At 37.5% G+C, this 15,265-nt stretch overlaps 1 protein-coding gene across 1 annotated transcript; it reads right to left on the bottom strand.

Annotated features, from left to right (window-relative positions):
- Positions 1–429: 429 nt before the first annotated feature.
- LOC108676983 lies at positions 430–11,544 on the bottom strand. The gene is made up of 12 exons (XM_018165124.1): positions 11,469–11,544; positions 11,076–11,258; positions 10,447–10,645; positions 7,788–8,009; positions 7,480–7,577; positions 6,549–6,750; positions 5,452–5,518; positions 5,135–5,236; positions 3,706–3,838; positions 2,968–3,255; positions 2,135–2,315; positions 430–1,869 (listed from the first exon to the last, which is right to left on the bottom strand). The coding sequence occupies exons 1-12, from the start codon at positions 11,542–11,544 to the stop codon at positions 1,302–1,304; spliced, it is 2,319 nt and encodes a 772-aa protein (XP_018020613.1). The 3' UTR covers positions 430–1,301.
- Between the last annotated feature and the right edge of the window lie 3,721 nt (positions 11,545–15,265).

Raw genomic sequence — 15,265 nt, 5'->3', positions numbered from 1 at the left:
CACCAACGTTTGAAACGTTTGAAGGCAGGAGCTGATGTGAGGGGTACCTTCATAAAATATTAGCAACATCAATAATTGAAAATTTTCTACCTTTCTTGTTTGTATTATTTAACAATAATATAAAAACAATTGCTTTCATTACTTCATTAATTGCAATTGATAACTTTAATGTGTAAAATAAGACAAAAAACGGTCATAAGCTATATTTTAGAATAAATTAAAGTCTAATAATATCGCCCAAAAGATAACATTAATCTTTTCTCTATTCCTGTTCGCCAAAGTGCGTAAAAAAAGTTTTGTTGACATTTATGAAGCGTTGGATGAAGTTTGGCATCGAACTTAAACTCATTTTACGCCTTTGTATTCAAGCCAAACAAATGTTATGGATTCACCAAAAAGAAGCGAATCATAAACATTAAAAATTCCACAGACTGTTGTACGTTGTATTTGTTATTTACATATATTCTAAATCCTAGCATAATATACAAAACTTTCGTTTCTGATGTAGTCAGAGCGAAAATCCATAATATAAAATTTGTGACTTGCCTAAAGATAGACGGGAAATGCTTGATTATTGTACTAATGTCATACGTGGCGCGACATTATTGCTCGTACGCTGACCGCAAACGTCAACTTGGTACGTATCACGAGCACGTTCTCCGGAGTAACAGAATATCGTTACGAAAATGTTCATGTTAATTAAAAAAATTAAATAGCTGGAAAATGAATATTTAAATAATATCAGTATCGTGGTTCTCCACTTTGTCCTCACCGATAATCTGTACGAAGTTTAATTGACAACTGAATTCAGTTCCGTCAACTATAAGGCTCATAGCCAATTTGATTCAACTGGTGAGAATTTACCAATTTCAGTTCTCTCGTCATACTAATTTTAATTTAATCAAAATTCAAAGAGAGCAGACAAAACAAAAACATTTAGATTTCCTAGTTTAGTCCATCTTCACGTTACCAATAAACATGCGAAGTATCATGAGAAATATACATCACAACGAATCCTTCATTCCTTCACACAAAATAGTATTCTACATGAGTCAACTGTGCGTCATAGTCGGCCATATTGCTGGGGTTTTAAAGTAGCACACGTCGCAAAGATTTTCGAACCTGACAGTCATCTCATTAATAGAGCGATACAATGAATGAAATCATGATGCTCTCCCTGTAAACTAATTAAGAAGAATACATAAGCAGTTTTGTAAAGAGTATATATTCCATTAACATTTGTTCACCTTTTCAACGAATTCTCATAAATAAATAAAATATCCTTCTAAGAGTTTCTAGTGTCAGTGAGTCACATCATTACAAGATTCATCCTCAACTTGCGCCTCACAGACCCCATACTCATTAAGATATTCTAAATGCTTCTCCATTAGTCTCGCTCTTTGCAAGCTTTCCTCTTTATTTTCCCCCTCATTGATAATACACGGTGAGTCATTTTTTATATTTTCGTCGTCATTGCTATTTGACGAAACTTGAACATCGCCAGCCTTGACAAAACATTCCCGTGGATCTCCTTTCTTCTCAGACACATCAACCGTTTCAAGTTCACTCATCATTTTCTTCAGCTTTTTCCGTCGAGTTTCATGCAACGTATGAATGGAATCCAAGGTATTTTCATCAGTCCCCGAACACCCTTCCCCAAGAAGTGCAAGACAGTCGGTCTCAAAAATCTTCTTCTGTTGCAGGTAGTAGGAGTTGAGGGCCACAAGAGGAATGTTCTTGTAGGTGTTAATGTTCTTGTAGGTGTTAATGTTCTTGTAGGAGTTCTCCAGGTCGCTACTGCAGCGCTCGGGGCTCTTGTAGGCCACCGGAGCCCCGGTGGCCTTCCAACACGGACCAGGGTCCAGGAACCTGTGCATTAAAGAGATATGGAGTAGTGATAAATGTATGACTATTTAGTTTAAAGTCTAATCACTTGAATGTCTATTTACTTGAATGTCTATAAACTTGAATATCTATTTACTTGAATGTCTATAAACTTGAATATCTATTGATTTGAATGTCTATTTACTTGAATGTCGTTCTGATGTAATGATGTACCATCACAACAGCAATAAGAAGCAACAGGACAAAATGAATGCCATTATCAAGAGAGAGAAACAACGCTGCCGCTCACCCCAATCCCTTCTTGTCGGTGGGGAGACGGTGGACGGTGGCCACGATGTTCGGTCGTCCCTCCCCACGCTTCCCCAGGCCTTGTCCGTCCCTCCAGCCCTGGGCCTCCAGCACCCTCCTCCCCACACCGCGGGTGTGCTGCTCGAACTCCCCGAGCCCCGCGCTGGCGGGGGTGCGGGATGCTGCACGGGGGCGAGGGAAATATCAGGACAAGATACGGGGAATTATAATCACAATAAATGAATAATCGTAATCACAAGAAACGGGGAATTGCAATAGCCTGAAATAGGAAATAGCGATAACCATAAATGTAAAATCGTTATCTCAGGAAATTGTAAATCATAATCACAAAAATTGATACTCGTAATCACAAGAAACGTAAAATCGTTATCACCATAAATGGATAATCCTAATCACAAGAAAAAGGAATCGTTATCACCATCGTAACGTGGATTTTGTCGTATCTCCATGCAATTGTTTGTAGATTAATTAAGGGACAATGAGGGAAGTTAGTTATCATTGCGTGTAATGTCACTGCGTGAGTCACGGTACCTAAATTTCTCGTGATAAATATGTTTGTTCACGTTTGCGCGGATTAACACTTAGGTAAAGATATTTGAATTTCTTGAAATTCGAATTATTCACTCATGCAGACATGATCTTCTTTCTCGCGCTATGCTAATAATCACACCTCTATTAGCTATGCTTAATAATCATGCCTCTATCAGCTATGCTAATAATCACACCTCTATTAGCCAATAATCACACCTCTATTAGCCAATAATCACACCTCTATTAGCTAATAATCACACCTCTATTAGCCAATAATCACACCTCTATTAGCCTTGCGTCGAGCAGTTCTAGTTCCAGGAACAGGTACGTCATCCGTCCGCAGGTTGACGAGCATCCTACGTCTGGCAGCGTCCGGACTCTCAGTACAGGGAGCAATAAATGGTGAAGTTGTCGTACGCAGCTGTGTTGTCGAACTGGTCGTACGGCGCTGTTTATTTGCTTTCAAAGCCCTGCCAGACGGAGGAGCAAAGCAGCTTTCGTCTTCTCCAGCTCGTAAACGATCCATCCTATCCATATCTTGCCGGCATACCGCGTCGTAATCTCCAGCGACTGTCGAGTGAATTCGTGTTGACATATAAAGACGTGATAAATAAGATAAATAGACCTATAATTGAGCGTAGCCATTAAGAACTACGGAAGAAATCAGACTAGCATTTAAGCCTTTTTTAGAGATGGTAGAATATTTCGAGATCTCAGCACAGGTGTAATATATAATCGGTAGCTACAGGAAACTGAGCTTGTTACCAAGTGTAAGAAAAATAGTCAAGAACTGGTTGCAACTGGCTCAAGATTAAGATTAAAATAAGTAAAAAATTAGCAGTTTACTGAGAAAACGCCATGATAAGTCCTTAGTTTACAACAACGAAGTTTGTCCACTTACGCTAACTTATTCTAGCATTATATCGAAATTGACAAGAAAACAAGAATTATTCAGAAAGAATTCAGAAAATTAATGTTTGCATAAACATTATCAAAGTATTAGAATATCTCAACACGCACCACCGCCATAGTAAGCCTGCATGTCGACGTCCCACTCGTCCGTGGTGCGCTCGTCGAAGCCGCCCTCCTGCTCCCGCCAGTACGCCGCGTCCGTGTGCCAGTTCAGACCCGAGCCTCCTTTCTCCCACACCAACTGCAGCATGAGAGGGGAGTACAAGATTGTCATTGCTATGCCTTCAAACGGGGTAATAACGGACGCTTTTGAGCGTTTTTCGTTGATAACTTCAAACCGTGACACATTTCATAAACAAGTTCAGACCCGAGCCTCCTTTCTCCCACACCAACTGCAGCATGAGAGCAGATCAATATCAGGCAATAAGTCCAGCAGCTATCTCAATCAATCGTCAGTTATGGAAAGATCGGGTTCCAAATGCCGGATCCCTTGTGAATCAAGTCACGAAAAATTCAAGAATCGGCAACAGGCCATGGGCCTATTTCTTCAGTGCCGACACTTCTATTCTATTCTATTACCTGCAGCATGAGAGGGGAGTAGAAGATTGTTGTTGCAATATCGTCAAACGGGGTAATAACGTACGGTTTTGAGCGTTTTTAGCGCCTTTTCTCATTTATGGAAAAAAAGGCGCTATTGTGATCGTCATGTCCGTCTGTCTGTCCGTCCGTCCGTGACCACGTTTTCGTTGACGAGAAAATGCGCTCTCTGTCACTCACTGCAGTGAGTACTGAGTTATATTTTTTGTTAATAACTTCTTACCGTGAAACATTTCATAAACAAGTTTGGGCTGGTTTTAAAAACCCTCGCGAGGGCTATCGTATGGCATCTCTGAAAAAATTCCATATGCTATTCGTAAAGTGCCATATTAAAAGCGTCCCGAATTACACCTGGGAATGGGGTGATCCGGGACACTTGAAATAAAACACAATTTTAAAACGTTTGAAGCATGCAAAGCGTGTACAATCACTACACATCATTATCCGCTCGAACGTCACAGATCAGCGTCTGCATGTCGGCACAACACCGACTCTACTTTCTTCGATAACATCACCAAAATGAGTTATGTATGTAAAACACATTAGTATCACCAGTCAACATCAATACTTTGATCAGATATGATCACCTGAGAGTCACAAACCTCAATTTAGTATCACCATTCAACATCAATACTTTATTCAGAACCAAATTACCGAGGCTGAAAGTCACAAACCTCAATTTAGTATCACCATTCAACATCAATACTTTATTCAAAGTCACAAACCTCAATTTAGTATCACCATTCAACATCAATACTTTATTCAGAACCAAATTACCGATGCTGAAGACACACACCTCAATTTAGTATCACCATTCAACATCAATACTTTATTCAGAACCAAATTACCAAGGCTGAAGAACACACACCTCAATTTAGTATCACCATTCAACGTCAATACTTTATTCAAAACCAAATTACCGAGGCAGAAGCACACGCACCTCAATATCTTGCTCGTATCTGAGCTCCTTGGCGCTGCGTTTTTCATCGATGGTGTCCCGGAAAGCTTCCGATCTCTCCCACTCCTCCACGTCTGATCCGTCCTGAAATTATTGAACAGTTAACACTATACCATTTTCTGACGAAATAATCAACAATCTTTTTCATTTGATGGACTTGAAAAGTGATGCATCTTTTGCGACTATATTTTCGTTTGTCATTTCCGTATCAATGAAATATTTTAAGAACATCTAAACAAACATATGCGAGAGTGCCACTTCTTTAGTCAACATCATTAGTTGGATGATTAAAAACTGACCTCTGAGCCTTCATACTGTAGGTCTTCTTGCGTTTGTTTGCCTTCTTTTTTCCGCGTGGTTTTCTGGCTTGTCGCTCAGTTCGTGTCCGATTAGTTGCAGTGTTAGTGAAGCCTGGGGATTTACTCTCATTATTTTCACTGGAATTTGTGACCGAATCGTCATTATTCAACGTAGCTGTCTCACAGTTCTCTTGATTTTTCATCCTATTTTGGGAAATCCTCTCATGATTTTCACTGGAAATTGTGGCCGAACCGTCATTATTCAACGTAGTTGTCTCGAAGTTTTCTTGATTTTTCATCCCCTTTTCATTAAATGATAAAAGTTGACTAGATTCAGCAGGAACCTTTTGTTTTCTTATAGATTCGTTGACAAGTGATAGTGGAGGTGGAATGGCAACAGTCTTCTTGTACGGTTTATTTGCTACTGATGTTGATCTTGGTGTATTTTTCAATGGCTTTCTTGATATGTTCGATCTGAAAGTGAAAACAGCATTGTAGAAATTTTCAAGGATATAAGAGATAATTGGGACTTTGTAGTAACTGCGCAGTAAAGAAAGGGAACACAAATTATACAAGCAAGAACCTTGTCTCCATATGTCCTTTATAATATTCACAATTATTTATTAACATGAAAAATAAAACAAAAAGTGAACCAATAGATGAGTGATATTATTAAGTAGAGACAAATATTCACAGCATAGCACTTACCGCATCTTCACAATTATTTATTAACATGATAAATAAAATAAAAGTGAACTAATAGATGATTGATATTTTATAAAGTAGAAACAAATATTCAGAGTGAAACACTTATTATGAAACACATCCTATTAGCAGAGGCTTCAATTTTCTTCCACAAGTGAGGTTTATTTATTAACGTGATAAATAAACCAAATGTGAACCAATAGATGAATGATATTATTAGAGAGAGAGACAAAGATTCACAGTAAAACACTTACCGCATCCTATTAGCAAAGGCTTCAATTTTCTTCCACAAGTGAGGTTTATTTATCAACATGGAAAATAAAACAAAATGTGAACCAATAGATGAGTGATATTATTAAAAAGAGACAAAGATTCACAGCAATAGCTCTTACCGCATCCTATTATGAGAGCCTTCAATTTTCTTCCACAAGTGAGGCACAGCATTCCTCAGCCTGTCTCTGAGATCGACGGGCGGTAGACCTGCTAGGAAAAGTTTCATGAAGAACTCCTCAGGTTCCTCCGATGTGCTCACGATGTCTTTCACTCCCGCGAACTTCCAAAATTCGCTTAAAAACACCAGGCTGGCCGTGTGCTCTGAAATGATACAAGGTTACTTTATTCCAATGGAAAGAAGACTGTTATACACTGTTAGAAAAATTACCGTTAACGGTATTACCGGCGTTTCAGTGGCCGGTTGGCACGTGAAAAGAAACACCGTGTCGCCGTTTTTATTCTAATTTAACACTAGAAATCGGTAAAACATCTGATTGAAACGGCGAAACAGTTTATTTTCACGGGGCGACCGGCCACTAGAACGCCAGTGGGACCGTTTTTTCGCCGTTTTTTTAACAGTGTACTCATGGGCACGAAATAATATCTAGTAATTGTGCACTTATTTTTGACCCGTATTTTGTCACCTATATTCATCAGAATATTTACATATTCCAAATAAATAAGTAGGTTGCAAAAAATTAAAGGTATTTCATCCATTTCTGCCTTAGTCATTACTCCCCAACTTAAAACAAAATTATGATATTTACCAATATCATAAAATTGATACAAATCCTTAATCATCTCGAATTATGGAGGCTGAGTTTAAATGATATGAAGTAGAATATGAATACGTAGTGTGATAATTAAAACTATAGAATCAAGAACATTAATAGTTCATTAGTTTTAACCCTCCTCACATTTATCATCAGTAGGTAATGATAGGAAACAATCAACCTGTAATGATAGGGACAATCAACCTGTAATGATGACAACAATCAACCTGGGAACAATCAAGAACAATTATCAACCTGTAAATATATATATACTCACCCCTGCTAACTCTGACAACACTACACGTGCCTTCTCCAGACTGCCAGGGCTTGCCGTGATGGTTCTGGATGAAGTCTTGGCACGAGTCACTGGCAACTCTAACCAAACAGCTTTTAGTTTCATCACAAATTCTCCTAGAGAAAGGATACAAGTCAAGAAGACTTGTGGCCGAGTTTTCAACACAATTTAACGTGTCATTATTGTCCTTGTCAACTCTAACCAAACAGCTTTTAGTTTCATCAGAAATTCTCCTAGAGAAAGGATACAAATCAAGAAGACTTGTGGCCGAGTTTTCAACACAATTCAACGTGTCATTCTCTGCTACGTCGAGTGATCCCTCCAGGCTAAAGTGAGGCATGTTCTCTTTCATGAATTGCTTGAGGTTGGACGAGGGTCGCTGTAGGTAAATTATGTCGCACATGTCACCAACCCGCAGAGGTTGCAAGAAGAAATTCTTCAGATCCCGCTTGATGAATGATGGCGGGATATCCAGAATGAAGAAGATCTCGCATTCTTTCATTCCGCAAGCACTGCAAAGTTCGAAATAATATTCTCACAACAATGATGACATTCCTTCATATTTTATTATTGTATAATCATTAGCAGAAAAAATGCACCACTGACTGAAATTATGGATGTTCAATGATTGGTCATTATTAATGGTCGGCGATAAATCTAAGAGTCAGGTTAGGCAAGACACGACCACGGACTATAAGAAACCCGAAATGACAATCTGTTTGAGCATTCTTTATACACTGTATTTCTAGTTATTTCTGCATACGTGCAGAAATAACCTGCCATACCATACATGGTATGGCAGGTATAATAACCTGCCATGTCGGCATGGTATGGCAAGTGGCAGAGCAGAGTTCCAGATCAAAGGCGCGCGCTGTTGTATTTTTAACACATTTAGTGCTGCAAATAAAGTATTCGTGGAGAATATCTTAAAAAAATAGAAAAAAGCTCGAAAAAATTAACCGTGCCTATTATGTGCTGCAAATTAAGTATTCGTGGTGAATTTATTGAAAAAATAAAAAAAAACTCGCAACAATTGACCTTATTTTGGAAATGAGACCTGTCTTGCCGCACGGTCATTTTAACACAAGTTTGTTAATGATGTTACGTAAGCTCAACTAAGAAGCAACATTTGAGGAGTACCAAACATTTCTTGTTATTAATGCTATTGCCTGAAATGCATTTTTAAGCGTGGTAAAGACCGGTAGTTGATCAAGACACGACCAACAGCAAAAAATAAAAAAATATTACTCAGAACTCACTGCACTGTGAGTAACAGAGAGCGCATTTTCTCGTCGACGAAAACGTGAAGTCACGGACAGATGGACATGACAAGCACAATAGGGCAATTTTTCCATATATGAGAAAATGCGCTTAAAATACTAAAATTTTAATGACTAATAACGTCCAAGAACATGTCAAAAGTAGAACGAAAAAAGAAAAAATGTAGGTATAAAAATACATCCCTCCTATACTTCGTCGTTATACAAAGACATACAACTTTTTAGCGCATTTTCTTATTTATGGAAAAAGGTGCTATTCTGCTCGTCATGTCCGTCTCTCTTCGTCCGTCCGTCTGTGACTTCACCTTTTCGTTCGTGCTCTCTGTCACTCACTGCAGGAGTACTGAGTTATATATTTTTAACACAATTTCCAAGAAACATATAATAAAGCACAGCAAAATTCAATAAAGCACGACTGAGCATATAAACACAGTAAACTTTTCGTTGAAACAAGACACTTGACTCAGGTTTGTTGTGTTGTTACAAGAGACGGATGCGCGATGCATGGTCCTGATAGAATTTTAGTAAAACAGTTTCAATAATATTTACAAATGTTTACGCTGGTGTAGTTTGGCAAAAAATTTTCTTTAACGCTTTAATTTAATTTAAATTTTTTTTTTCAAGAGCCTAATTCATCGAATAGAGAAAAACAATAAGAAAATTGTCAATAAGAAATGCTCTCTGGTCTTCAACAAAACCTGCATTAAAGAAAATCTTTACGCATATACATTCATTATTATTTGTCTATAAAAGTGTTCAAGTGAAGTGGTGGAAAATCAGTGGAGTTATTAAAGGAGAGCAAGTGCTCTACTATATATTACTATATATACTCTATATACTATATATACTCTATATACTATATAGTACTATATATACTCTATATACTATATATACTCTATATATTATATAGTACTATATATACTCTACGTGAGCATCGCGAAGCCTTAACACCCAAGTGTGTAATGTGCATAAAAATACTGGTGGTAAAATATTAACATACACCAATTAAAGTTGGGAAATAACTTGCCATTCCCGACCGTGTCTATCTCCACTTTGCAAGACATTATTAACCGGCTCACTTTTTGGGCTCGCTACGAAATAATACGCAATTTTCAGATAAATTGCATGTACGGTGCTGGTAGCTTACTGTACTTAAGGTATGTTCAATGTTATTCACTGACTCATAGTGTAAGCGCCACAAGCCTGTTTTTAATTTCGGTTGTGTCTTGCAACATTTGGCTGTGTTATGAGTATCTATATATTAGATTTAAAGAAACCAGTAAAATCATCACAATTGATTTACCAAGCCACAATCATAACAACTATTACTATTAGCAGCAGGATATAATGAAAAATATAACTCAGTACTCACTGCAGTGAGTGACAGAGAGCGAAATTTCTCGTTGACGAAAACATTAAGTAATGGACAGACGGACGGACGGACAGACAGACGGACATGGCGAGCACAATAGTGCATTTTTTCATACATTATAAAATGTGTTAAAAAGGTTATATACAGTAAGAACTTCGCATTCAAATGAGTAATATGAAATCCCAAGACCCAGAAGTAAGCTGACCTAAGACCCAGAAGTAAGCTGACCTAAGACCCAGAAGTAAGCTGACCTAAGACCCAGAAGTAAGCTGACCTAAGACCCAGAAGTAAGCTGACCTGTGTCTGCAAGGTATTGCAGGAGGCAGAGCCCAGTTCCAGAGCAAAGGCGCGCGCTGTTGTATTTTTAACATGAAAGACTTGCCGAGGATACCAGTTCGTATGAGCCTCACAAGATGACTATTTTTGGTTCCAACATTTCCATTGCATAGTCCAGTTGGAGGGTGCATTTCTTCACAGTTCTTTAGATCGTCCTCATCTGTAAAGCAAAAATCATATTTATAGGGCACACTGAACATAATCCATACAAAAATTAATTCAACTAGTTACCAGTACTGAAAAAAGTAAAATACCGTATATGTAATGTTCATAATTGTTACTTTATATGGCACACTAAATATGATAGGTATGGTATAATCCATATGAAAAGTAATTCAACCAGGAACTGAAAAAAGTAAAATATATACGGTATGCAATGTTCACAATTTATATATCATAAAAATACATGGTTTGCAAATCCTTAGACTTACTTCCCAAATGAACCCTTCATAAAAATACATGGTTTGCAAATCCTTAGACTTACTTCCCAAATGAACCCTTCATAAAAATACACAGTTTGCAAATCCTCAGACTTACTTCCCAAATGAACCCTTCATAAAAATACACAGTTTGCAAATCCTCAGACTTACTTCCCAAATGCAGCCTGGTAATATAACAGCAAGCAAGGCTATCACAAGTCTCTTCCCCCAGCTGCCACGGACGCTTGTGGTAGTTTGCTAGCAAGTCTTGCAGGAGTGTCTGTCTCACGTATGCAAAACCTGACTTGGTATCAGGAATAGCCTCATTGGTGTTCTCGACTTTTTCATTGTTGTCTGGGAGACATTTGTTAATGTATGAATTAAAATCAAAATCTGTTTTCACATCTGAATTTGTTAAATTTTGAGACATGATTTTTGAGGTAGAATGCAAAGTTGTGCTTGGAAAGGATTTCTGTATAAATTCCCTCATGCTGGATTCTGGTCGGTTTTTGAAATGGAACAAATGAAATCCATCTGCCTCCACAAACTCATGAAAGAACTCACGAAGAGAAAATGTATCAAAATCTTTAGGAATGTTATAAATTACAACAGGTACTGAAAATGAAACATTCTCAGCCATTGTAGGTATCTTTTGGTTAGCTCTGAAAATATAAATAAAACAAACAACTGTATGAGGAGATCTGAGAAAAGGAAAAAAAATGGATTACTTATGTTGTGGAACAAAGAATTTAAAAACTGTATGAACTCTTGAATGTTGAACATAATATGATGAAAAATTCTTTGCATGATGAATTTTAAAAGGGAATTTAAAGGCACTTATTTCATTCCAAACTGACATGCAAATTTATTAAAGTTTTTAAAAAGACAAATATTTTTTGAGTTAATGATCAAATGTAAACTCAAACTACAAATTAACCCTTTCACAGGTAAGTTACCATATATGATCACTTGAAATCACGTCACAAAAAGCCTCACCACGGCTTCCTGTTTGTTTTTGAGGCATCCTTTTAATGCCTCAGTCAATCCCTAATTATCTGACCATCGTTCTATCTATAGCATCACCAGCAGCAAAGTCCACAAATTGAAATATGAGCATTTAAATGAAGGTTTTGACTCGGACAATGGAACTGACGCTCTTTCCTCATTTTCTTCAAAAGGTGGAAGGATCAATATATATATTTATTTATTTTGGCATTTTGATCAAATTTAATTAAATTAAAATTTTATGTTTCTAATTCTTCATTTGCATAAACTGAATTTTGATTACCATATAAAGAAAAATTTTGTGTACTAATTGCATTTATTGAATTCTTCAAGTGCGATTTAAACCTTCAATAGGCAAAATTTGCAAAAATTCATAGAAATAAATATATTGTATAATACTTCTTACTTTCTTGAAATGGTTTCTGAAATTTTCATTTCTGGATATTTCAATGCTTGCCCGCTAAAGGGTTAAGGCAGATGAAAAACTGAGTCTCATAATAAATTTCCAAAACTTTTGATATGATTCATGAGAGCTTGATGAGTGAGCACCACTATCATTCCAGACTCCAGTTATGAAAAGACAAAATAAACACAGGAAAACCAATTTCTACTCTCTTCCTTAATATACAAAGTCTTGCATTGGGCAAGAAGCTAGTAAGCTACACCGGAAAATTAGATGGACTTTTCTGCAGTGCAGATCAAGCTTCAAGCCATAGGGTAATAAATTCATACGATCCAACCACTTGATCTTGATGCTGGAAGTGAATCTTTTGAATCTTTTTGCTTATAGGACATGCCCAATGAAGTGTATTCCATCTGATTCTCTTCCCATTTTTATTTTTTGAAAATGTCACCTAGCCTATATGGCTATATATATATATATTGGTGTAGTTCGGCAAAAGCTTCTCTTTTATGCAAGTTTGATTGAAGACCAGAGCATGCTTTTTATTTACAATCTTCTTGTTCGTCTTTTCAATGAGTCGAACCAAATTTCTAGCTGGAGCCGGGAGATCGAAAAGCAGGTTTCCGAATGACATTTTAATAGTTAGCAACATTTCGAAAATACAATTTTCATTATCAAGCTGGAGATGGTTTTACAACATTTGAAATTGAATTTGAAATGACTGAAGTACATATGAATGGTATAGTGGATACAATAAAATAAATAATATGGATACAACAAAATATATAAACTTAAAATTACTCTGAAAATAATTTCAGCGTCCGGACGTATCCTGTAGTTTGGAAGTTGATAGCTGGAGACTCGCTCTTGATAATGAGGGCCTCAGCTATCGTCAATCTCAATGGGTCGGGGCACCGCATAACTACGCTGGTGCAGGCTTCCAATGTCGCTCGGGTGATGGTCTCATTGTGAGCCTCCCGCATGTGGTTCTTAGGTCCTCCAGATTGCAGGTGGCATGTGAGTCGTCGGCTCAAGGTCGTACTTGTAAGTCCAATGTAGTTCATGTTTGGAAGAAGTCTACAACCTTCTTTATTACATGAGAATTTATAAACCACATTAGTTTCTTGAAGCAGACCAGTTTTTTTACAGGGATTATTATTCATTACAAGGTTTTTTATTTTCTTATTTTTGTAGTAGATCAAAAGTTTTATATTTTCGTTATCCGTTGTGCCGTTACATCTTTCAATGTAACTTCGTCAAGAATTTGGCAAATAGCGTGATTAACTAGCTAAAAAGAGTTTATAGAGTAGGTTTTTCTGTTTAGAAAATAGCCTGGCCCTCCGCCAGAATCGCCCTCCGCATTGAAAAGACGAACAAGAAGATTGTAAATAAAAAGCATGCTCTGGTCTTCAATCAAACTTGCATATATATATATATATATATATATATGGCCAAGACCTAGTGTTTTGGCACTGATGGAACTAAAACAAAGCTTAATATAAAGGAAAAACTAGAGAGGTGACGGAATTACCCACGTTGTCGCTTGTCGGAATATACCGCGTTTACCCTACCCCATATGATGGCAGCATAGTGGCAAAGCAGAGAGTTTTTTAGACTCTCCCTCAAGTTCATTTTTGAGTCCTATAAGTAGACCAGTAAAGTATCCTGGATACTAGCATCATCATACTTAAGAAATTGGTTTAAATCTTGGGTAAATGAGGAAATTGAAAATGAACTGATTCTAAAAAAGCTGTGGTTTGCCACTATGGATGGCAGTTCCAATATGCTGAACCCAGCTTGGGTGCTGCTTCCTGAGTTTGGTGTACCAGGTCACAGCCTCACAACATTTGTATTCTAAAAGGTTAGCTGGAGTTTGAGAGCACCAAAGTCATGTTTTGGCTTTGCACGCCACCCAAGAGCCAAATTTTGAACATTTTCCATCCCACTATGGTGTGGCAAAGCAACAATGTCTTTCCTCAAGCTTTAGGGAAATGATAGTAAAGCAGCTTTTAAGAGTTCAACCACGGGTGGATGTCCGGAGAGATCCAAGGCATTCGATTTAGGGCTTATTGGTGCACAAAATTGGTGGTGCACTGCTGTGCTCGCGAGTTCACATCCTATGTTGCACTGAGATCGGACGGGGGGTAACTAACCGTTTACAATTTCCTCTAAAACATGGATAGCAATGCTTTTACGTAATAGATTACACATTTATACAAATGAAAAGAAAAAAGGACCAACAATATTATTTAGCATTTTATTGATCATCTTCTGATTTCTGTAAATTTGTTCAGTAAAATGAAATAATGCTAACCTATTATATGTAAGTCATAGAAGTGTCAACACTGAAGAAATAGGCCAATGGTCTGTTGCAGATAATGTACTTCTCGTGATTTGATTCTACAAGGGATCCTGCCTTTTGTACCCGATCTTTCCATAACTGATGAGTGATTGAGATAGCTGGTAGACTTCTTGCAAGGCTTGGAAGGTGCTAGGCATTTCATGACTGAACAAGTGCAACTGCATAGCACCACTCGGACAAATTTACGGCCGGACTCGCAGCCGGTCTCCAAATTCAATGAGCATGGAATTTTGAAATTTCTCCCAAAGTAATGAACGTAGCTTGCTGAAACTTGATACACTTATTCATGATTGCCTAACGCTGATGTTTAGCTCATGAGATTTTTTAAATGGAGGCTGGCCGAGAGTCTAGCCTTATATATGTCCGAGACGTTTATTCCATGCTCACTGAATTATTCCATGGACTTCCTAAAAAATCACGGGTGGAAAATTGTACCTGTTGAATTTCAGCTGCCAGGTTTTGATTGTTTTCATAACTTAAATGAAGAGCAGTGCAGTAGAGGTGTAGCTCTGTGGGTTAGAACCTCTTATGGGGCCCAGCAAGTTAAGTTATCTGCAGAGCATCAATCAGCTAGAGAATCAGTGTGGTGTG

This window comes from Hyalella azteca, unplaced genomic scaffold, assembly GCF_000764305.2.
Source record: "Hyalella azteca isolate HAZT.00-mixed unplaced genomic scaffold, Hazt_2.0.2 contig8071, whole genome shotgun sequence".
NCBI classification, from domain to species: Eukaryota; Metazoa; Arthropoda; class Malacostraca; order Amphipoda; family Hyalellidae; genus Hyalella; species Hyalella azteca.
This window is presented reverse-complemented; position numbering and strand designations above follow the sequence as displayed.

Excerpts from the sequence above, each read along its gene's own strand:
- LOC108676983 (XM_018165124.1), bottom strand. The coding sequence starts at position 11,544 with ATGGCTGAGAATGTTTCATTTTCAGTACCTGTTGTAATTTATAACATT. Across the intron at positions 11,259-11,468 it reads TTTTGATACATTTTCTCTTC|ACAACAATGAAAAAGTCGAG; the intron begins GTGAGTTCTTTC and ends AATGTCTCCCAG. Across the intron at positions 2,316-2,967 it reads TCGACGCAAGGCTAATAGAG|CATCCCGCACCCCCGCCAGC; the intron begins GTGTGATTATTG and ends GCCCCCGTGCAG.